Source organism: Aspergillus melleus (genome assembly GCF_016097325.1).
Source record: "Aspergillus melleus strain CBS 546.65 chromosome Unknown contig1, whole genome shotgun sequence".
NCBI classification, from domain to species: Eukaryota; Fungi; Ascomycota; class Eurotiomycetes; order Eurotiales; family Aspergillaceae; genus Aspergillus; species Aspergillus melleus.
Window position 1 is genome coordinate 5,888,850 of NW_025763370.1, and position 21,570 is coordinate 5,910,419.

Genomic DNA, 21,570 nt, shown 5'->3' on the forward strand with positions numbered 1-21,570 from the left:
AGGTAGCTGTCAATCAAACCGTTTACACTCCGCTGTTCAATGTTTATTTCTTTGCGTTTCATGGACTCCTCGCCGGGGAGGGGCTTTGGGGTGCAATTGAAAGAGTAAAAGAAAAAGCATCTATCAGTATTCCCAGGAGTTTTCTATTTTGGCCTTTGGTGACCGCATTCAACTTTTCATATATCAAACCCCAGTCTCGGTCGATTGTGACATCGATATTCTCTGTTTTTTGGCAGTCATACTTGAGTTGGCTGAATAGTTCTGCTAGAGATGGAAAAGGAAGCATAAGGGCAACTAGAGCTGTTTAGTGATACTAGCTAGAAAGAATATCTTGGTCAATATGGGGATAGAATAAGTCCGAATGCTTTGGCATTCTTGATATCCTATTCTGGCGTCCGATAGGTATTTGAAGACGTATTGAAAACCTGTGCTGGGCGTTCTCTTAAGAATTCGGGGCGTCCCTATAACCGACCCCTACATTTAAGTGTTATATCTGGATGCCTAAGCGCAGGGATCGGTTAGTGTTCCCCGCCATCAAATTCTCGCTTAGGTACGGAGTACCCCCTATATACGGTGTAGCTACGCCTCGCGAGCTTTTTCTACCCTTAGCCATCTACAACCTCGCAGCGCTTCATCTATTTTATTTTATTTTTCATGTTTTTCATTCTTCGGAAATCAGTCATTTCCGCTTAGTTGAGGTCCTGTATTCAGTCGCTACGGAGTCGCTATGCCAGACGAAGAGCAGCATGAAGCCTCGATGAGAAACGCTGCTCGACCCGACAATGCGGAACCCAAAGATCAAAGCACCGCCAAGGAGGTCCGACTGCTCGATCGCTTCACATGGGCTAATTTCACCTGCACCCAGTCTACCGGTGGCGTGGCCATTCTCTTGTCCGAAACCCCCCATCGATTTCGCGGGCTGCAGACCGCCGGTGTTGTAGTCTTCATCCTCAATCTAGTTCTGTTTGTCCTCTTCTCCACAGCCATGATCTGTCGGTTCGTGCAGAGACCTTCCAACATACGTAAATCTGTCACCAAGCCCCCCGAAGCCTACTTTACAGGTTCATTATGGCTCTCAATGGCGACCATCATCATGTGCATGCAGCGTTTCGCTATCCCTCACGCCGGTCCTTGGATCATCGTCGCCGTCCGGGTTCTCTTCTGGACCTATGCTGCTATCACTCTCACGTATAACATCATCATCTTCGTCGTCATGTTTATCATTTGCCCCCTCAAGCCTGGTAGCATGAGTCCGCCAATGTTTCTGATGATTTATAACGCCATGCTGACCGGCACTGTCGCGTCGGCTATTGCAGCAAATCAGCCCCCCTCACAACGAATGGCCATCATCGTTGCCGGCATTGCGTTTCAGGGTCTTGGGTGGATGCTGTGCCTTTTGTTTCTTCCGCTCTTCGTGAGCAATATGCTTATCAACGGCCTTGGGCCGGCAAACCAGAGACCCGGACTCTTCATATCCGTGGGTTCATCAGGATACACCATTGTGGCGCTCATTGGATGCGCCAGGGCGATTCCCGACGGATATGGATACTTTGCAAAGCACCCTACTGCTTCAGAAACCCTGGACATTATGGCATTGTGGATTGGTATCTTCCTGTGGCTTTTCACGTTCTGGCTTTTTGCGATTGCACTGGTCGCTCATTTGCCTATTTTGATTTCCAAACGCGGCAATGGTATGTCGCAGCAGATGAGCTTCACACTTCCTTGGTGGGCTATTGTTTTCCCGAATGTTGGCTTCACAATTGCTACGATTCATATTGGCGAGGAGCTGGAATCTAATGCCATAGCTTGGGTGGCAACTGTCATGACTGTGTTGGTCTTTGCGGCATGGCTCATGGACTTATACTTGCATCTAAAGTCTATATTTCAAAGGCGCATCATGTAATAGATTTTGGATGATAGACCAAATGTTTTGTGTTAGAGCACCTTCAATTTCTTGTGCTCATCATATATCATTTGCTATTACAGTGGCAATACGTGGGCATGTTCTACACGAGGTCGTACTGTAGAATAGAGCATCCTTGGCTGGGACGATAGAATAGTGGTGTTCCAATATATGGTAATATAGTAAAGAAAGAATGACGGGTCAGAAATCCTCGAATTAGGATAGGCGATCTTAACATCGAACATGAACCCAGTGAACAGATTTCGCTCAATGGACAACGGAAGGGCTCAATAGACGCAAGAAGGGAAGATTCGTTATACTATACAAAGAATTGAATCATGGGCTTCTGAGGTCGCAAGATATTTCAAGTAGTAATAGGCGAATACACTAGGGTTCCTTTCGTCAGAAGTCCATAGATATCCGGCATATCGCAAACAAGGATAATATATGAATACCGGAGACCAACATAAAATGGTACGTTACGGAATGCCAATCAAACGTCGCCGATATCTACTCTACATGGCTTTATGCTACTTAGAGACACTCCATGAGCAAGCCACTTTCGCCTTTTAGGTATGCGCAAGAAGGATAGTGTTGATTAGGAAATTACGGTACATTACCGAATATAACCTGATGGAACCAGATCGATAGCAATATTGCAGAGGAACCCAAACTCTGACACCAGGTTGGAAAAAGCCAAACAAAGCCGAAACCCTGGATCTATAGCTTATGCTATTTAGAAGCAGGCTGCGATGGAACCAGATCGATAGCATAGATTCCAAACCATAGGCGAGCCCCTGGGTTTAGAGGGTACTGCAGAAGAACCCAATCTGTCACACCAGATCGGCAGCATAGGTCCCCAAGAAAATAAGCAAAGTATCTCGAGACATTGACTCTCAAAGTATCCAATCTGATATCTCAAGATCGGCAACGGCGACATCATAGTTGATCTTTCCCGAGGGAGGCAGAGCCAAGCCCCAGATGTTCAGAACCTTAGGACCGAAAGGAATAGAATCATACGATGGATACCCATCAATATCGGCATCCCATGGTCTGAATTCCCCGTCGACATAGCTTTTTAAGATAACATTAGCCGAGAAAAGGATAGTAAGGTGGAGATTAGATTACAGCTCTTTTAGCTTTCGATCCCAGTATAGATTCTTGAGGCCGCTGGAAGCGACCCTGACTCCCGCGAAAAGTATTTCGCTATACAAAGAGTGAGTTAATGGGAATTCAAATTAGATCATAGAATGTTCGGATTGGGCAGTTACTTATATGCCTCTTCAAAAGCAGCTCGAATCTCCCGTCTTTCTTCCTGGCCAAGATCCCAAAAAAGTCCGTCTGGCTGATATCTCCCATGCTTACCGACGTGACAAAGTCCATTACCGAGACGGATTCCAGGAACTGCAGTGTAAGCCAGATACTGGATATTACCACGCGGAACAAAGAAAGAATCGCTGGCTTGTATTTCCTGTAGGGTTCCGATCAGTTTCGATGTATGCTTTGAAGCAATTTGGTAAAGGAGCTTATAGGCATCCGTTTCAAGTCTCATGCCGAGGGAGACCTGTTCCGATGCTTGCTCCTGTCGGTCAGATGGAGAAAGAAACTCGGTTCCCTGGTAGGGAATTTGCATTTCAACCTGCACGAATCCTCTCTCTCCCGGAGATTGGGCGTTGTGACATGCGAATATTGCTCCAGCTGTGGGTAATTCGAGATACTCTTTTGCCTCTGCTTCGTCGTAAGAGTCGCAATTTTCGTGTATTTTCTGCGTTAAGATCCACGTAGAAGTGGAGGGAGAAGTGAAATTGATAGGCTTAGAAAGCCAGAGTTTATCTGGAAAATAAATAGCGGGGGGCATTGTCGGATGTCGTCTTTTCCTGATAAGACGAGAAGAGAAAGACTGGAGGGGAGATGAAAAGGAGGGAAGAGACGGTGAGAAGAGAAGAAGGACAGGGTCACACCCCTATTAGACTCTCGCTTCGTCCATGGTTTCACTTCCTACTCCGAGGCCACCATCATCAGTTCATCATAACGAAAATTCAGAAGACTGGGCTACCTTAATTTCGAAGACATCGTCGAAAGCGAGTTTCAACCCCGCAAATGGACGAACTTCAGCGTACCATGCCTGTACGAGAAAATGCTGTCATGGAAGAGGAGATCAAAGTCCATGGGTCGTGGCCTCGAGAGGTAAGGTACCCAATGCTGTGATCAGGAAAGCTTTCTAGTAGAGCTCTTCTGAGATAGCAAACGTGAATTGAATTATTGATGTGCAGCACGCGCCTTGTGCGTTTATAGAGGCGAAACTGGGCCGATTGGGGAGGCAAGTGGGCTATATACTTCGCCTGGATGGCCCGGAGCCTTGGAGAGAGCCATATGGACTAGGCGGTGATGTTCCACAGGGACCAGTCTGCGTCAGATCAAATTGCAAGGGCTGGGTGTAAGAATGACGTGGAAGTTGTCGAGAAGAGTGAATGAATCCAAGGCTCACTTCAGGTCACCTGCTCCAACCTTCTATTCCCCCTCCCTCTTTCTTCCCTTCATTTCTTTCTCTCTCTCTCTCCTCCTCTCCCTTTTGCTTTCAACTGAAACACTCTCCGTAATTGTCGATTTCTCAAGCCTGTTGCCCAGATGATTGTCTGAATGAGCGATCAATCTACTTTAGATATCTTACTGAAAGTGAAAAACTCCATTCAAAAGAACAATGAGGATTGATATTTCACGTTCTCAAGAATAGTGAAAGAATTAATAATAGCTATACTACGTCTTCGAATCACCGAGGTCTATGCACTTAAAAACAAAAAAATAACGCGTGAAAGTGTTCTGTGAAGCAAATGTTGCTTGCTACGGCAAAGAATCGTACTATATCTGCTGGCGCGAGTAATTCTGCAGTTAGTCTTTTATCAAAAAAGACAGACTGAAGGACAAAAGCTTTCTAGAAGCTTATTTGAACAAGAAGACTAAGAAACACCATCAGAAACCAATTCACGGACGTTATTTATGTTGTACGTGTCTTTTTATTGAAGATGTTTACATTGGCTAACCCTAGAGAATGTCAATTAGGTAGCTAAAAAAGAAATCAAAAAAACAGATCATAATTGTTATCTTTTTATCGTGCACTCTCAATCTCGAACTGCGTCTTCTGAACATTTACGAGCAAAGCGACACTAATAATTCAGCTTTTCACTCTTAGCTAAAGTCTTATATAAATCATCCGGCCCATCTGAACCCGATCGATACTAAATATAGGATTTTTAACCTTACTATTATGGAAGATTGCATCGTAGGGATATATCGATCGCTGGTTAGACAGTCATTAAAAGAAAAAAGACACACGCGGTTGATTTCATGATAGATCTATATAAAATAAGTGAATATAAATATGGCCGAGCACAGATGGGCCCAATATCACAAGAAGCGCGAGGATAAGAAGAAGAGATTTCGCAAGTTGAAACGCTTGCACACTAAACAGTTTACGGACACAGATTATATGCAAACTTAGAATAAGGCCGTCAAGGTCTTGGAGAATATCAATCAGGCAGTCTGTGGATTGAAATTGAAAAGTGCTAAGCCAGAATTATATAGGTTTTTTTCTCTAGGCCCGCGATCAAATTATAGATTTTTATTTGAGGTAACTGATTGCCAAAGAGACGAGCAAGTCGGATCCGATTTTAATATAGGGTCTCAAATCTCTAGGAGTCAGGAATGCCCATGCAACAACGGCCATGAATCCTTTTTCTAAGTATGCATGCCTTGATATCCCTCTTGCTTGGGTCTAAACCTCAGCAGCCTCAAGGATCTCAATTGAAAAAGTGAAGGTAAACATTAGAGTTCCAGGGGCAAGCCATTAAAATGTTGAGAACCTCAGAACCGAGAATTTAAAGTTAGGGGTAGGCCCGCAGAACCCAGAATGAATCCACAACATACCAAGTTGGTATTTATAGAAAAGGCATACCTTGTAACAACACAAAATATAATTAAATAGAGAAATAGTTCGTAGATCAATTCATTCCCAAACTATTCTCTAGTCCCAACAAACTTAAGCCAAAACAGCGGAAGTTTGGAGATGGGGACGGTGATCGACCGACGGGAGTCGGGTCGGTCTAGATGGGTCGACTCATTTTTGGGTTCTTTGGAATTTTCTTTGGAGATCTCTTCGATCTTAAGATATGGATCAAAGGGTGTATTTGTTGCAGAAGAATGGCTGATACTGTTGCTAATTGGGCTGTTATTCTGTCTAATTAGGTGTCGTTTTATCATAGCTTGTGTTAGTTGTATGTAATAGATCAGTAAGTCAACGCCGCTCGATGTCATAGACATCTGGATATATGTAAGCATGTACTTGGTCCCAGGAAAGAGGGAGTGACAAATAGGAACAAAGAAAAAGAAATATAGACATCGTAAATCGCATCACTTCACATCAAATCCAATAACAGGAAGCTGAACAACCTCAATAACCACCATCTATAAGTTCAACCCCTCTATCACATTTAAAATGTTTTCCCGTTTCTCCGGATCATTGATCAGATCATCCCAGATCTGATCTTCGAATGACCGTGCCTTCAAGGATGATTCCGTACTGCTCTCGTCTCGAGCCTTACCCGCTATATTATCGAGCATCTCTTGTCCCTCCTCAGTCATGTTCATGTTATCGGCTGCTTCGGCGAAGATATTCGTGCCGTTGGGACGAAGCACGCCGCGGAGGGTGTTGGTTATGAGACCGGCGAGCGGCACTTGCGCTGTCATGGTGAGGTTCTTCATGACGTTCGTGTAGTACGGAACTTCCGTGCCCTCGTAGAATACCGTCTTGCCGACCGTGTCGAGGGTGAGGGTCCCATCCCGGATGGATTCGAGCTGGGTGGCGAGTACGCTGCGGAGATTTTTGATCAACACGCGAAGGTCAAGCATTCCGTGCACTGGGGTCGAGTGGTTGCCTGGTCGGAGGATGAGGTTGTCGAGGGTGGCGTTGCCGATGACGAGGTCACCAGATTTGACGTCAAGAGTTGTTGTGCCCTGGGGAATAATTAGTGGTGTATTTGGTGGTCGAGGGGAAAGGATGATACTTACAATTTCGAGCGTTAGGACGGAGGGGTTAGGTAGGGTTGCGTTGGCGATGAGATTAGTTCCGTCTTCTCGAGGAGGGAGCAGGAGCTGGGTGTCTTTAATAGCGAAGCCTTCGAAGGAATTCAGGGCTGCAGGCTGCGTTAGTATTGATATCCAGCATGATCTGACACGACGACTTACTATTTTGAGGGATATCCTTGTCCATCGTCACGTGGTTCTTGATCTGTCCTAGATAGGCGGTGGTCTTGCCCCATACCGATAGCGGACCATGCTTCATGAACACAACGTTGTGCACGTACTGCGTCCACTCGGCGACATTCAAAGGAGTGAACTGCTTGTCTACTCCCAGCGTCGTGTTGCCGCTGATCACGTAGTCTTTGAGATACAACTTTCCCCAGGTGCCATTTCCGGGCGAGTCACGGTTGAACAGATCCAAAGTCATCGGATCAATGCGCACTGGGACCCCCAGAGGAAGCTTCAGTGCCGACTCAATCGTGAGCTGTACTGATTCAGGTCGTGGGTGCATGACATCGGCCTTGACGAGGAGCAGCGTTGAATTATCCACGACTCGCTGCGCAATGGCGGGGATGATGACAAGGAAGCTATTGCTTGTTAGTTTTCGTACATGGCAATGGGAGGAAAAGGTCCATACAATATGGGTAGAAATATGATGAGAAAGATGATACTGAAGAAGGTATAGCAACACCAGAACCGAGCCCAGTGGCGTCGGAGATTCTGTGTGGGTGTCCTCTTGACCTTCTCTAAGGTGATCGTATCGGCTGTCTCGATATGCTCAAGGTCATACCCCTCACCATTCTCAGGTAGAGGCCCGCGATGGATTCCCACCGCGTTTTTGGCGTCTTTAGAATTCAGATAGGTCTTCTTCTCGTCCATGGCTGGTGAAATGCCCTGTTTCGGACCACAGGAGTTGATATTAACCAGCAATTCACTCAAGCGATGCAAGCGACCGACTTGGAGGTATATCGAATATTAATATTAGATATTAGCTCAAAGAGGTGTGAGCGCAGGTGCAGCTGCATATGCAATCAGGAGAATTGATAAGAGAGAGAGAAAAAGATTTGATCAATCGATCTCTCAACCGATCAATATTGAGATGCATGAAACAATTGATTAATTGGCATCATCCCGTCATTTTGCAGATAACCGAACACACACAACGTCCATGGCCTCTCGTGGGCACCATTTTCCGGGCCTCGGAGATTCCACCCCTTTGGGCTCAGACGATCTCACCCTCAGCGACCCTCGAGCCCGTCGCCAGACACTCCGCATAGATCGACGCAGCAACGCCGTCGATCCCTAGCGAGGGGGTGGGCCGGACCAATAACGGCGACTCATTGCCACTCGCAGGAGTTCACATGCGGAGGCAATAGGATGAGGATCGACAGCGACTATTGAGGAACCGCGGTTGTTTAGGGGGAGCGACTCAAGCTTCGCACCAGGAAAAAGGGTCCACTTGCCCTTTGGTCAGAAAAGTTGGGGCACGGAATCATTGCCTCATTGAGATGCGGGGGTGAACGGTAAATGACGAAGGATGACCACTGGGATTGTCTGGATTACGGCGACTTTTTGTCGTTCTTGTTTCGGCGTTGATCTTGGTTTTTTGGGATGTGAGATGATGAAGAAGCGAGGTTGATGGTTATGGGCAAGAGGTGCTGCAAGGGCGCGTGATTCACTCCAACCCTACTTTTCCCTCGACGATTGCCACCATCTATCAATAGTCTCTATCTGCTATTTTTGCTATAATACGTCACTCTTGGAAGAGAAACACAATTCAATCATCTCGTATACACCATGTCTTTCTACGACGAGAAAAAGTCCCCCGACGAAATCACCCAATCCCCCACCAACACCTCCACCAAATCTCCCCTCCCGGACGACTTCGAGAAGCTCGAGAAACTCGAAATCCTCCCTCAAATCCTCCAAGAGGGCATTTTATTCGCTGGATCAGGATCCGCGCTCCTCCTTCAAGCCGCCTACCCAGGTATCAAAAACCGCATCAGCGACAGCCAAAACAATGCCGGCGACAGCGGCTCTCTGGCCAAAGAACTCAGCGACGCCCTGCAAGCCACCCTCAGCTACATCGCCTGCCTCGTGTTAGGCACGGAGAAGGAGAAAAAGACCCTCCTCGACCTCTTGCAGCGCGGTCAGCCGCCCTTCCGTGCCAGCGAGACCTATACCTCGCACCCGCCCACCCAGCTCTGGGTCTCTGCCACGCTCTACGCCACTGCGACGGACTTTTACCAGCGTATCTACGGGCGCGTCAACTACCGCACCGCTGAGAAGGCCTACGCCGAGTTCACCCTGCTCATGCACGCATTGGGCATGCCGACGGGGACGTGGCCCGAGACTCGCCAGGCGTTTTGGAAGTACTGGGATGACCAGATTGAGCAGTTGACGGTGACTGCGGATGCACATCGTTTTGCGAAGGATTTGTTCGCTCGTTCGGACCTGCCTCGCTGGGTGACTATGTTGAAGCCGCTGATGCGCGTCGCGACTATCGAGATGCTCCCGCCGCGTCTCCGAGAGGCGTACGGGCTTAAATCGACGATGTCGACGAGGGGGTTGTATCGTACAGCGATGGGCTTCTCAGTAGCTATTTATCCCGCGCTGCCGAAGGGGACGAGGTCGTATGCGTTGCAGTATTATTTGGAGGACCTACGAAAGCATTTGAATGTTGTTTAGTTTGTTTTATCATAGTGTTTCTTTTTGGTTTGTTTTTCGGTTGTCTAGCTAGCGGCTGAATTGTGGTTTTTCCAATGTTCATATTCTCATTCGTATACATATGCAATGCCAGTCATGTCATTTCATCCATCTGCCTCTCTGCCTGTCTTCTTGTTTGATTCGATTGTAGAAAAAGAAATCACATCAGAGAACCCAACAATCCACCCAGAAGTTTCGAGATATTCGAGACGAGCTAGTTCGTTAGTTCCAAAAGCTGACCCTCAAACCAAAGAACAAAACTTACAGGAGTCGCATCTTCAATCAGCGTCGTAGTGTCATTCACAAAGCTCGGCGTCAACAGCGTGTCGGCATTGTCGACCAGACCCTGCAGCTTGTCGATGTTCTTGCTGGACAGCAACTTCTGCAGATTCTTGGGCGTGTCGCCGCCCAAGAGCACCGCACCGCCTTTGACGATGGTCTGCAGATCTTCCAGCGTGTCCTGGCTGAGTAATTCCTTCAACCCGTCGATCAGCTGCGGAAGTTCAGAGAGAAGGCCGCCGGTGGACTGAGGAGCCGGTGCGGCCACCGGGTTGGGGTTGGGGTTCGCGATGGCCAAGGGGGCAGCAAAAATGAGGTACTTGAAGAGACGCATTTTGAAAGCGGACTGACTGATACGCTGGTTGTCTGAGATGACTGAAGTTTGGCTGTTGGCCTTGAAACGTAGGCAATTATTTAGGCTGTAGAAGGTCTTGACAGCCAAGTTGGTCTTATAAGTAGGAGATAAGTCGGGTTCACGAAATTAAGATCCGTATTAAGGATGACCCCGCCTTGTCTCTGAATGATTGCTTTTATTTCTGCTATCAATTATAGTTTTTGCCATTTCTCTCGTCTTTCTCGGTCTAGTTGCTAGTGAGAGCACCCTAGCACGCAGGATCCCGCAAGGTCGAGGCCACATTCCAGTCCAACTGACCGCCGGCAGGGCAGTCCAGATCGCTCCATTCTCATTCGACAGGTGTTAGAGTGCCTCTGCTACAGTCTGGCCTCCGAGATCTTCGATTTCCTCCCTTGATTTGAACAATTCCGTCATTTTCTCCCCCGCTGCCGTTGTTCCAACGCTAGCCACGACTCCAGCAGCTCACCCGAGGCTTATGGGGCGCGTCCGTGTTGGTTTCCCCCATGAAAACGAGGAAGCGGGGGAGAGTGGAAGGATTCAATCCGGGGTAAGACAGAGATAAAAAAAAGCGACCATGTGAATCTGACCTCGTATCTCCCGTCCTCAGTATCTCCAGCTTTCTACTCCGTAGTCCGAACTAAACCCCTTCTCACCCGAGAGGTGGACTGCGGCTTCAGACCCCGCATGAACTAGGGCTCGCTAAGTCCCCTTCTCAGGTACTGCGGCTGTCGATCTTCTCCAGCGTCTTCACCTCGCGCCCAATCAGGCCGGGGTGGAGGGCCTTTGCACCTCGGAACAACCGTGTACATGTGAATCGCCTCCCGAGCTTGTTTTTTGGTCGTTCCTGTCCGCCCCTGGCATTGGTTTCTGGCGATCCACTTGCGATATAGAAGTCTGCGTTGGCCAATTGATGGGCATTGTAAAACAGGGCACGCAATGCATACCGGATCGGGTAATGTGTCAGTCTGATCCCTCTATCTCTCTCTCTCCGTGTCTGTCTGTAGTACGTTTTTCATCTTCATATGATCCCGACAAGGTAGGTTTTCACATCCCGGCCATGCTGACGTCCAACATCTTGATTAAATTATATTAATGTCTCACTTGTTACACCTCCACTCAAAGCTTGTCTGCTTTCCTTTGGCTGTTTTGTCCCCGAATTATGTAGCCATTTCCGTAATTCGACGGGGATGGGATTAGGACCCTGGCCAGGAAGCCGATGCCCGACTTTTCCCCTCAGTAAGACAGACAAATCGCTCCGATATTCGTCATAGGCATAGGCATGAACTTGGACGTAGACGTAACCGTAGACGTGATCCCATTCATTCAATCAGTAATTCATTTCCAAAGGAACAACCCCTCTCTCCTCCTCGTTAGCGTATCTGCAATCCCTCTCTGCCGATCCCCTTCAATGCACGTAAGATCGTATCTTTGTTCGGTGACAGTGTCCACCCTTACAACGCCAACGCCACGCCCAGCACACCCAACGCCCCCATCCCTCCCACGACGAGTCCCGTCGGCTTCGCTCCACCCACTGCAGCCCCCGAGGAAGTCGCCGACGCGGCACTCCCTCCGCCCGTGCTCGACGCATCCGCACTGGCCGGCTCTGTCTGCGCGGCTGCCTTCTTCGGCGGCGCCGTCAGCGCCCCCTCTGCGATTTGGCTCTTCACGACAGATAGGTAGCTCTTCACGTCGGTGGGGAGGGTGTTGTACCAGTCTGGCGTCTTGCCGGCTTTGAAGTCGCTGGCGAGAGAGGCGCGTTGGGCCGGTACGACTAGTGCGGCGAGCGCGGTTGGGGGCAGCGCCGATACGATCTGGGGGATTAGAGATCGGGGAGGAGGGTCGATGTTGTCGAGGTTGGCGGTTTGGGTTGGGATGTTGAGGGAGAGGGAGTGGCTGTTTTGTGGTTAGTATGTACTTCTGTGGGGTTTGTAGGTAGGACGTAGGGATGGATGGATGGATGTACATGGCATTTCCCAGCGAAGACCAGTTCACTTCGTCGCCGGTAGGATTGGCTCGTTTCTCGTGCTCGTGCTCGTTCTCAACGACAGCTGCCCAGGCCGTGGTAGAAAGGGCGGCGAGGATCCAGGCGAATTTCATGGTGATAGATGGTGGGAAGACGCTGGAAGATGGAATTGAAGGATAGAGAGAGAAATTAGATGGACAGCTGAAAAGTAAAAGTAGATGTAAGGATGTCTAGATTCTTAAGGGGAAAGTTTGTACCAGCAAGTACTAAGTCGCTATGCTCTTCCCGAGATCCGATGTGGAGAGTCCGTGAGCAGGAGTGGTGCTGATCGTCATGTCCCCCGGGAGTAACAGGCGCTGGGCCAAAAACTGGGTTGAATTGATTCCCATGTGCTTTATGATTGCTGATTACCGGTGACTTGTGTCGGACTTTGTGTCAGAATTATGATTATGTCGAGTTGCATTATTCGGTTGACAATGATGTCTTAGGGCTGGACGATCCTGCTGTCTACTTCTTCGGCATAACTGTTCAAATTCTCCTACATTAACGTTTTCTCGACTAATTATCATATCTGGCAATTGATAAATTATCTTTCTCTCGCGATACTAAGATCAATTCCTAGGTACACCCTCCCTTGCGACGGATCCTTACCCACGACTCTTCACATCTCCAAATCCACAGTAGACACAATTTGTGTCGGTCTTTAAATTATAATACTGCGTAAAGAAAAAAAATATCAAGAAAGGAAACAAAGAATAAATAGAAAGACAAGGGCGAGAGCGACCCCGAAGGGATAAGATAACATCCAGAAGAGGATTCAACTCTTAAGTCTTAACCACTCGACCACCTTGTCTAAATTTGTGGGCTACCTAAGATTTTGCATTCTTCATTTTGACGGAACATTACCACTTATAGGGTGGGTTAGTTTATGTCTTCAAACTATATAAGAGTGGTCATAAAAACAGGCGATTGTTGTACCCGGTATAATCAGACCCCTTCTGATGCTTCTGAAGTAATATTGTTTTTCCAACTTTCGCGCAAAATACTCATTCGACTCCAGCGTCCGCCGCCCTTCTATTATTCCAGTCCCTTTGCATAGACCTTCGACAAGTCTGGGCTTGGGGTGAGTCCATATGGCGCGTCAATGTAGAAGCGAGCTATTCAAGATTCCCAGACCCTGGTCTTAGGCACTGGACTGGACGCATTATCTACCACGACTCGCACCATCCTTTTTCTCTTGCCGTATCCCAATAAGCGGAATCAATAGGCAAAGATCAGAAAGCGACTGTCCTGTGCTCCATGATATGCTGCAGCTTCTTCTTCTCCTTCTTTCAACCCTTATGAAAACATTCAATAAAAGCGTCGTTGACAACTGTCGATGGTTAAGGCGAGACATCGACCAGAAATGATATTTCCTTTTTGCATGGTCGGACGTGGCCTTGGTTTTTGGATCATTCGGTCATATTACCATTCTGGGTTGGATTCTTCGAGGCCTGAAGTTCAAATAAGTGTCCGTTAGCGGTAAAGATGGGAGGAGAAGATGGTATAGATGTAGACGATAGTCTTGGAAGGGCCTTGCACTTCTCATCTGACGACGATGATCGGGCTCTCATATCATAGTGACAAAGGCAGGGGGTCTCTTCGTGTGTGTGCGTGTCTATTGCGCACGGTCAGTATTTGGCTTATCAGCAGAAGAAGATGACTTCGCGAATCCCGAGGACATGATACCTCGGAGCACTAGAGTTGGCGGTCGAGATGGAGCGCCTGATTTCCCTCTGTTACGCGAGTCGACCCTCGACCGTTATCCGTACACCCTGTTGAGATCTAGGGGGAAGTTTATTCTGCCATACTTGATACTCTTGGGTTGAAGCATGCTGGCAAGGATATCCGGAAAATGTGGCCATGACTAATGAGCAGTATCACCCTGAGGCATTTCGACGCGTAGCTAAGATGCAGCAAACATGTGGGTATGGTTTATAGAGATGCTGGTGGGTATCTGGAGATTGAATTCGGTTGCTGATTGAGGTATGCGATGAAGAATCGGCCGTGATGGAGGGATTGGATGGGAATAGCCCAGGGACTCGTAGCTAGAGCGACGTTGGAAGCTTTACGAAGAAGGCGCTGATCATCAAAGCAAAGTTCCCAGCGCTGAGTCGTAGACGGTGCCTGGTTGTCACCATGCAAGCAACAACGATACCAAGATATACTGTCAACTGTAGACCAGAAACCTACGATTGGCCTACAAGTAGAACAAAAGATCCGCAAGAAATCAAAATCAAATTTGGCGATTTGGATATCGATATTGTACAACGCCATAACAATCATAAATCATTCTCATCAAAGAAGACAGAATTCAACCCTCCAAGCACAGCTCAGCGAGTCCCGAAAAGAAACGAAACGAAACAAACCATCCAGGCCATCCAGCCGATGAATCAACTTAAGAAGCCCGTCTCTCCATATCAGCCTCCGCGCCTCGCTGCTGCACCTTGCCCTGGTCATGCATCGCCTCCCACTTCTGCTCCTCCGTACGATCGCCCTTCGCAGCAGCAGCAACCTTGCCGAGGCCGCCCTGCGCGCGATCCTTCATGCCCTCGCCCCAGTCCTTCAGCTGGCCCTCGGCTTCAGCGGCCTTGCCGCGCGAGTTCTGCTCCACGCCCTCGCGTCGCAGACCCTCGTAGCCGGTCAGGTTGCCGAGCGACTCCTTCGCCGACCCGACGGTCTGGTCCCAGGTGCCGTTGTTGCGCTTCGGGTTGTCCGTGGCAGTCGCACCAGTGTTGGGGTCGGCTGTCACGGAGCCTACTTTGGCGGTTGTGTGGCTGGCTTCGTGCTCCTGGGCGGCTTGGGCTTTGGTTTCTTCGCCTTCGGCCTGTGAGGAGAGTTGTGTTAGCTTTAGTTTGCTGGGTGAGGGGGTGGGAGGGTGTATTAGATGGGGATATGTATGTACCTTGGTGGAGGAGTTGCCGGTCACGGTGCCCACGGCGCGCTGGGCGAGGCCAGTGGCAGAGTCGACATAGGACTTGAGAGTGGAGGGGTTTTCGGAAGACATGGTGATGGTGTTTTGATAGAAGTTTGCTGTAGAAAAATAAAGTAGATGGATTCTTGTTTGTAGACTTGTTTGTAGATAATCAGATTGTTTGTTGATGGAGTCTGGGGAAGTTGAAGTCGTTGGGGTCTTTATATCCAACCCCTCGTGCCTGAGTGAACAGCCTATGACGTCATTCATGTGATAGCCGCCCCTGAGCCATGACGCACTTGCATGACGCAGGTTGAGTACGCAGTACGTCATGGCCACGATATCCGGGTTTGCTTGGACTTTTGGATGTCAATTAAATGAAGAAAGGTAGTGGAATCTTCCATTGTGGCGCTCTGGCGCTAAATCTGCGCTCTAGCTGAGTCTTAAATCATAGCGTGCTATATCGCTGAAACAAAGCAATCGATGAGCCGATAAACAAATGCAGTCAAATAAAATCAGAACGAATCGTCGATGTACTCGGTATAGTGTACGTCCATCACCAATGACATATGCCTCCTTCACTGTCGGCGGCCGTCCATGTCCCTGACAGTCCCACCACTTCTAAATTGCCGTCGTGGTTTTCGCCTACTTTGCTAAGCGAGGCGAAGGTCTCGGCCGGGCGATCGCTCAACAGACGCCGCGCCCACGCGTCAATGGCTGGCTCGCCCGTTTCGTCACGAGCTTGCTTCAAGAATGGAATGAGCGCGGTTCCTCCTGTGCCTCGGAGCTTCTTGCTATCGAGCTTGCCGTTGGCGTTCCGTGCGTTGGCCAGGTTCATAGCCGGTGCGTTTCGTCGCGGGCTGGACGCCCGCGGGGCTCGTGGCTTCGAGTCTCGCGAGGGAATGATGATATATCGTGATACCATCTGGATGTGCTTGTCGCGGAGGGTTCGCAGCATAGAGAGACATCCATCGTATGCGATGCACAGCGCCTTGTCAGACTCTCGATCTTCCACGTACTCTCTGATGTTGGCCACGGCGTTCACATGTTCCAGGAACCGACGGTGCGGTCCAGGCATGTATGACCGCATTTCCTGAATGAACCCGTGCCGAGGAGCGCCGGGAATTCCCTCTTTTTCGTCATCCGTCTTCTTTGGGCGACCCTCCCCGGTCGGACGGTGCTCGATTCCAAGAACAATATCGAAGAATTGGATGAGAGAGCTCTGTGCGTTGCTTCCACCACCGTACTGGCGATAATCAATCTTTCCCGTTCCATTGTCATACAAGAGGCCGTTGGGAAGACCAGCATCGGCCATGTTCTTACTCCCGGCGAGATAGGGCCGGATGCGATGGTAGAACACGTAAGGATCGCAGTGTTCGTACATCCGTTCCAGTAGGGTGCCGACCTCGTCAATAATCTCTGCAAGCCTTTGCAAGCACTCGGTCACAACCACGGTGTTTCCACCGCGGGCGGCGGTGATTGCTTGCAGCATCAACGGGATGGCTGGACCACCGCGAGCCTCAATAGCCACAGATATCAAGTAGAACCATTGTTCATCCAAGGAACCAGTAAATGAATTCACACAAGCCAGGTTGTGAAGGTCGTCCAGCGGCTCGTCCGGGAAGATGGGCTTGTAGTTCCAGAGGCATACCCCGGCATATGTTGCCACGGGAGGGAGTTCAAGGTGTTCGCATACTTCGAAGAGGGGCACTGTAAGCTGGGGCGGAATTTTCTAGGAACCATTAGTAAAAGGGTGTGATCAATTGAGTGGTTGAGCCAATCACGTACCTCGGCCGGCTTGTTGCCACCCCAGACATATCCATGCAGAATGAAGCCCAACACAACATACGCCCGCCTCCACTCGCTCTCCGAGGCTAGATAAGCAGTAGACAGCATCGGCATGCGGTCTACCACCTCACGAATTCTCCTACTTAGGAGCAGGGACTGCATGTTCAGCACCGTCCATTCCCATTTTGTGTAGTAAGGGTCTGGCAAGATATCCAGAGGGATCTCGGACGGAAGAAAGCCATGACTTGGAGAAATTCCATAGTCGGCTAGAGCTGGGACTGGGGGAAGCATTGTGACTGAACAGAAGACCTCAATATGCGATGTATATCCAAGATCCCAAGACCGACGACGTCCAAACCCGTCCCGTAAATAATGCTCAGCACCTCACGTGCCGCAAGATGATGTCGTTCAAAATCGTACGTCACTCAGGACAATGTCGCCGGCCACTGAGCCTAAATGGGATTGGCACCTGGCCCTGGAATGTACTCAACCGGGACAGAGCCTGATGAAAATGAACGTTCCTGCGTGCCGAAAGGCAATCGATCCCCTTGGCTCCGGTCGTATGACACAAGACAAAGGTGCCTATCGAATCAAATCTTCACAACCAAGCAGGCGACAGCCGGAGTAAAGTTGAATAGCAACGTGATTATAGTGTTTTCGGGGTATGACAAACAAGCCAGGGGCCTTGACAAACACGAGGTCTTGATCTGAGGACACTCAAGGCATAAGAAGAAGGCTCAGAGTTGCGGTGACGTGAAAACTTAATCTTATGCAAGGAATAAAGAGAGAATATCCCGGCTGATGGCCGAGGTTGGCAAATCCCAAAATTGATGTTGGTGAAAACGAAAGGAGAAAGAGACACGAAACGAGGACAGGGAAGAGGGAGGGAAAAAAGGAAGCGAAAACCACTCAGCCGATCAAACCGATTGTCGGTTTGTCCGGCACGAGAAGAATAGGGAGTCCTGCCAGAATGCGGCACAACCACGGAGATTAACCGGGTAAAAGAGTGAATTAATCAGCCAGGAAAGCAGTTTCTGGCATTCTGGGTGTCATCCGACAGTTGCTGGAACCGGGATTTTGCGACCAGGGGCAGCATTCTCCGTTATCGTCGTGGTCAATCACCGCAGGGAAAGAAGAGTTGACTAAGGACCGGTGGGCCAGCCAGTGACTATAGAGCACGGAATAGATGGCAAAGGCATCATATTTGGGTGGCAGCGACTAGGGCTGTCATTGGACTAATGTGACTGAGGCGCAATGGACAGGAAATGATGGTGGTGGTTGGGTTTGGAGTACATTTCCAAGAGATTCATGGCGAAGTGATATACGAATCCATGGATGGAGGTTCCAGAAGCCGTTACATACTTCGAGTTCGATCTCAAGCTTGATCTTGACAACTGCACCAGCGGCAACATTGGGTGCAGGCGAAAGGGGTGGTCAGGGAGGCAAACTAGCGTGAGTGCTAGACAATGAACCGGAACTCTGGCAGACTGAGCCTTGGGTGCGGTTTCGGGGGTTAAGCGAGCAGGAGACAAGCTAAAAGGGTCTTCTCGCTTCACTCGCGCCACCCCGTTACCCCGTTCGGGTCTGCGGTGAGTTGCAAGGGCCGTGGAGTTGCCGTCAGCTTATTTGGACCTGTCTTTTTATTTTTTTATCTTATCACCTTGGCCATGAACGGATGGGGTACTCCGGATTTCTAAAATTTCTGTACATGCGCACACTACAGTTACAATTATTACCTAGGTACTCCGTAGTAATCCAAGAGTTGAAAGAGAACAATAAACATTCAATCTATTCCTATGATCAATCACATTCTCTGTACAGACTAAGCACTTGTCCGCTTATTGTTACACATCCAACGCCATCCCGTGGTAGATATCTCCAAGTAAAATCGAAATGGAACAGACTGCGCCGTCAAACGATCGACTCCCATTACTTTTGGCAGTCTCTCGAAATTACAAAATATAGCCACAAAAAACAATACCAAGCCAGTCAAGAGGTTTACGAAATTAGTGCTGGCTCCATTCGATCGTGTTCAGATCGATTCCCTCTTGCACCAGTTCCCACAAGGGACTCAGCTCGCGCAGGAAGTGAACGCGGGCTTGCACCGCCTTGAGGACGTAGTCAATTTCACTGTCCGTGGTGAATCGGCCAATTCCGAATCGAATACTGCTGTGGGCACTCTCGTCGCTGCTGCCCAGCGCACGAAGAACGTAACTAGGCTCCAGAGAGGCGGACGTGCAGGCACTGCCGGACGACAGAGCAATGTCCTTCAGGGCCATCAGGAGAGATTCACCCTCAATGTAGGCAAAGGAGATGTTGACGCAACCGGGATAGTGGTGCTCGGGGTCTCCGTTAAGAGCGGTGTGCTCCATCGACAGAAGACCGTCCGACAGACGCTTAGACAGACGTTCGATGTGCTTGTTATCATACTGCAGACAATGGTTAGCGATCACAGTCTTCGATCCCATCTGATAAAACATGGTCCCGACAAAACCTCGACTCATTACCCCTGCTACGTACATCAGCAGTGAGGGGAACACGTCAAAGCGTGCAGCTACACCCAATCACCCTCAGAAAGTTGAGAAGAAATAAAGCGTTTAATCATCGCCGGGAACACGGAACCAAGACAAAACAAAAAAAAAGCGAGAATTAGCTTACCTCCATATCCTGGTAGGCGATCCGACAGGCCTCGCCGAAGCCGACGACGAGATGAGGCGCGATGGTGCCACTGCGCAGACCACGCTCCTGGCCACCTCCGGAGATGATGGGCTCGAGACGGACCCTAGGTCTGCGGCGCACGTAACAGGCACCAATTCCCTTGGGGCCGTAGATCTTGTGGCTGGAGATGGACATCAAATCCACGTTCAGCTTGTTGACGTCCAAGGGGATCTTGCCCACAGCCTGAGCACCATCGGTGTGGAAGAAGACCTTCTTGGAGCGGCAGAGCTTTCCGATTTCGGCCATGGGCTGGATGACACCAATCTCGTTGTTGACGGCCATGATACTGACCAGAGCCGTGTCGGGACGGATGGCCGCTTCGAGGTCCTCCATGCGAATCAATCCGTTGCTCTGTACAGGCAGATATGTGACGTCGAATCCCTCATCCTGAAGATGTCGGCAGCTGTCCAGCACACACTTGTGCTCCGTCTGAGTGGTGATGATGTGCTTCTTCTTGCCGGAGCGACCGAAGAACCGGGCCACACCCTTGATGCTCATGTTGTTACTCTCGGTCGCGCCGCTAGTGAAGATGATCTCCTTCGGATCAGCACCGATCAGCTTCGCGATATTCTCACGCGCTTGCTCGACCGCCTTCTCCGACTCCCAGCCGTATGCATGAGTTCTCGAGTGGGGATTGCCGTAAATTCCGGTGAGGTAGGGAAGCATGGCATCGAGGACACGCGGGTCCGTGGGTGTCGTAGCCTGCATATCGAGGTAGATGGGTCGCGTTCCTTGATCCATGACGGTGGCCTGCTTCAGGATGCCGGCCGTCGGGCTCATCGACGCATCGCCGGAGACTCCAGAACCGGGGAGTTCCACTTTCTGGGGTGCCACACCCGTCTGCTTCATGAACTCCTTCTGCTCCTGCTTGATGGCTGTATCGACGGAGACCTGGGCATTTCCAGCCTTGGTCTCGGAGACGTAGGTGCGTCGGGACGGGGTGGCGAGCGCTCGCCGCGGGAAAGTCGAGGAAAGGGAACCATGCTGCGTCAACGAGAGTCGACGAGCGTAGGCTCGGGATGCCTGTCTCAAGGCAGCGGGGGTCACACTAGACATAATGAAGATGCAACTGCAACTGAACCATACAAGATGAAAGGGACAGTTGATAAGCAGATGATGACAGCGAAGGGAGGGTAAGACGGGGCGAGTGGGAAAAAAGTTTGGATCCGGTTATATCATCATTGCCGAGCCCGCTAAACCCGATCGGATTTATCTGATAGTCCGCTCGGAGTTCGGCTTTTTCCTCATTCTTCCAGTAAACATTTCCTGGGGAATCATAATTCATTCGAAAGATTCCTTTTGATTTTGAGACACCGTTGTGTTCTTTGATGTTGAACACGAACATATGTTGAGATTGATCCATCTGTCCAGTCCAACATTCATGAATTCATCTACTCCATCGGTGGACCCCGTAATATATTTCCCCGATCGGCATCGAGCGCTCATTATTTCCAAGCACTCTGGCTTGTCAGATCTTGAGAAATCGAATATATCCTTGCCAGATCCAAACATGCAGTCCAGCATGCTCCCCATCTCGGCCAATATAAATACGGGGAAATAGGCTGTGTCTCCGGCTTCTGAATGCCTAGTGCCAGGCTAAGAAACGCCAGTCAGATTGACCCGATCGAGCATAGTTGAACCGGAAGGAAAGGAAAGGAAAAGCAAGGAAGCGACGGAAACGGTCAGCGTCAGACTGGACTATTGAACTAACAATTTAGTCTAGTGCTGGATACTCTGGTGCCTAACGACCGTCCATGGGAGAGATTCCGGGACTCCTCCCACTTGCCCTGCCTTACGCCACATCGACTACCTCTAGTTCCAGGTGATTC

General features: G+C 49.5%; 8 protein-coding genes across 8 annotated transcripts; 2 read left to right on the forward strand and 6 right to left on the reverse strand.

Moving 5' to 3' along the window:
- Positions 1–727: 727 nt before the first annotated feature.
- On the forward strand, positions 728–2,077 carry LDX57_002079 (tellurite-resistance/dicarboxylate transporter family protein; the record flags this gene model as incomplete). Its single annotated transcript, XM_046083723.1, has 1 exon — positions 728–2,077. The coding sequence occupies one exon, from the start codon at positions 728–730 to the stop codon at positions 1,901–1,903; it is 1,176 nt and encodes a 391-aa protein (XP_045939686.1). The 3' UTR covers positions 1,904–2,077.
- Positions 2,078–6,307: 4,230 nt separating this feature from the next.
- LDX57_002080 (DUF3712 domain-containing protein) lies at positions 6,308–7,858 on the reverse strand (the record flags this gene model as incomplete). Its single annotated transcript, XM_046083724.1, has 4 exons — positions 6,308–6,913; positions 6,968–7,092; positions 7,145–7,566; positions 7,617–7,858. The coding sequence occupies 4 exons, from the start codon at positions 7,856–7,858 to the stop codon at positions 6,365–6,367; spliced, it is 1,338 nt and encodes a 445-aa protein (XP_045939687.1). The 3' UTR covers positions 6,308–6,364.
- A 918-nt stretch (positions 7,859–8,776) lies between these two features.
- On the forward strand, positions 8,777–9,682 carry LDX57_002081 (oxygenase MpaB family protein; the record flags this gene model as incomplete). The annotated part of the gene is made up of 1 exon (XM_046083725.1): positions 8,777–9,682. The coding sequence occupies one exon, from the start codon at positions 8,777–8,779 to the stop codon at positions 9,665–9,667; it is 891 nt and encodes a 296-aa protein (XP_045939688.1). The 3' UTR covers positions 9,668–9,682.
- A 217-nt stretch (positions 9,683–9,899) lies between these two features.
- On the reverse strand, positions 9,900–10,298 carry LDX57_002082 (uncharacterized protein; the record flags this gene model as incomplete). The annotated part of the gene is made up of 1 exon (XM_046083726.1): positions 9,900–10,298. One exon carries the CDS (start codon positions 10,296–10,298, stop codon positions 9,900–9,902), a length of 399 nt encoding a protein of 132 aa, XP_045939689.1.
- Positions 10,299–11,762: 1,464 nt separating this feature from the next.
- LDX57_002083 (uncharacterized protein) lies at positions 11,763–12,416 on the reverse strand (the record flags this gene model as incomplete). The annotated part of the gene is made up of 2 exons (XM_046083727.1): positions 11,763–12,212; positions 12,283–12,416. 2 exons carry the CDS (start codon positions 12,414–12,416, stop codon positions 11,771–11,773), a joined length of 576 nt encoding a protein of 191 aa, XP_045939690.1. The 3' UTR covers positions 11,763–11,770.
- A 2,303-nt stretch (positions 12,417–14,719) lies between these two features.
- BNA2_1 (tryptophan 2,3- dioxygenase) lies at positions 14,720–15,328 on the reverse strand (the record flags this gene model as incomplete). Its single annotated transcript, XM_046083728.1, has 2 exons — positions 14,720–15,148; positions 15,227–15,328. 2 exons carry the CDS (start codon positions 15,326–15,328, stop codon positions 14,720–14,722), a joined length of 531 nt encoding a protein of 176 aa, XP_045939691.1.
- Positions 15,329–15,791: 463 nt separating this feature from the next.
- Positions 15,792–17,314, reverse strand: BNA2_2 (indoleamine 2,3-dioxygenase; the record flags this gene model as incomplete). The annotated part of the gene is made up of 2 exons (XM_046083729.1): positions 15,792–16,967; positions 17,024–17,314. The coding sequence occupies 2 exons, from the start codon at positions 17,312–17,314 to the stop codon at positions 15,792–15,794; spliced, it is 1,467 nt and encodes a 488-aa protein (XP_045939692.1).
- A 1,407-nt stretch (positions 17,315–18,721) lies between these two features.
- On the reverse strand, positions 18,722–20,938 carry NFS1 (IscS subfamily cysteine desulfurase). The gene is made up of 2 exons (XM_046083730.1): positions 19,682–20,938; positions 18,722–19,452 (listed from the first exon to the last, which is right to left on the reverse strand). Exons 1-2 carry the CDS (start codon positions 20,795–20,797, stop codon positions 19,030–19,032), a joined length of 1,539 nt encoding a protein of 512 aa, XP_045939693.1. The 5' UTR covers positions 20,798–20,938; the 3' UTR covers positions 18,722–19,029.
- Positions 20,939–21,570: the final 632 nt, after the last annotated feature.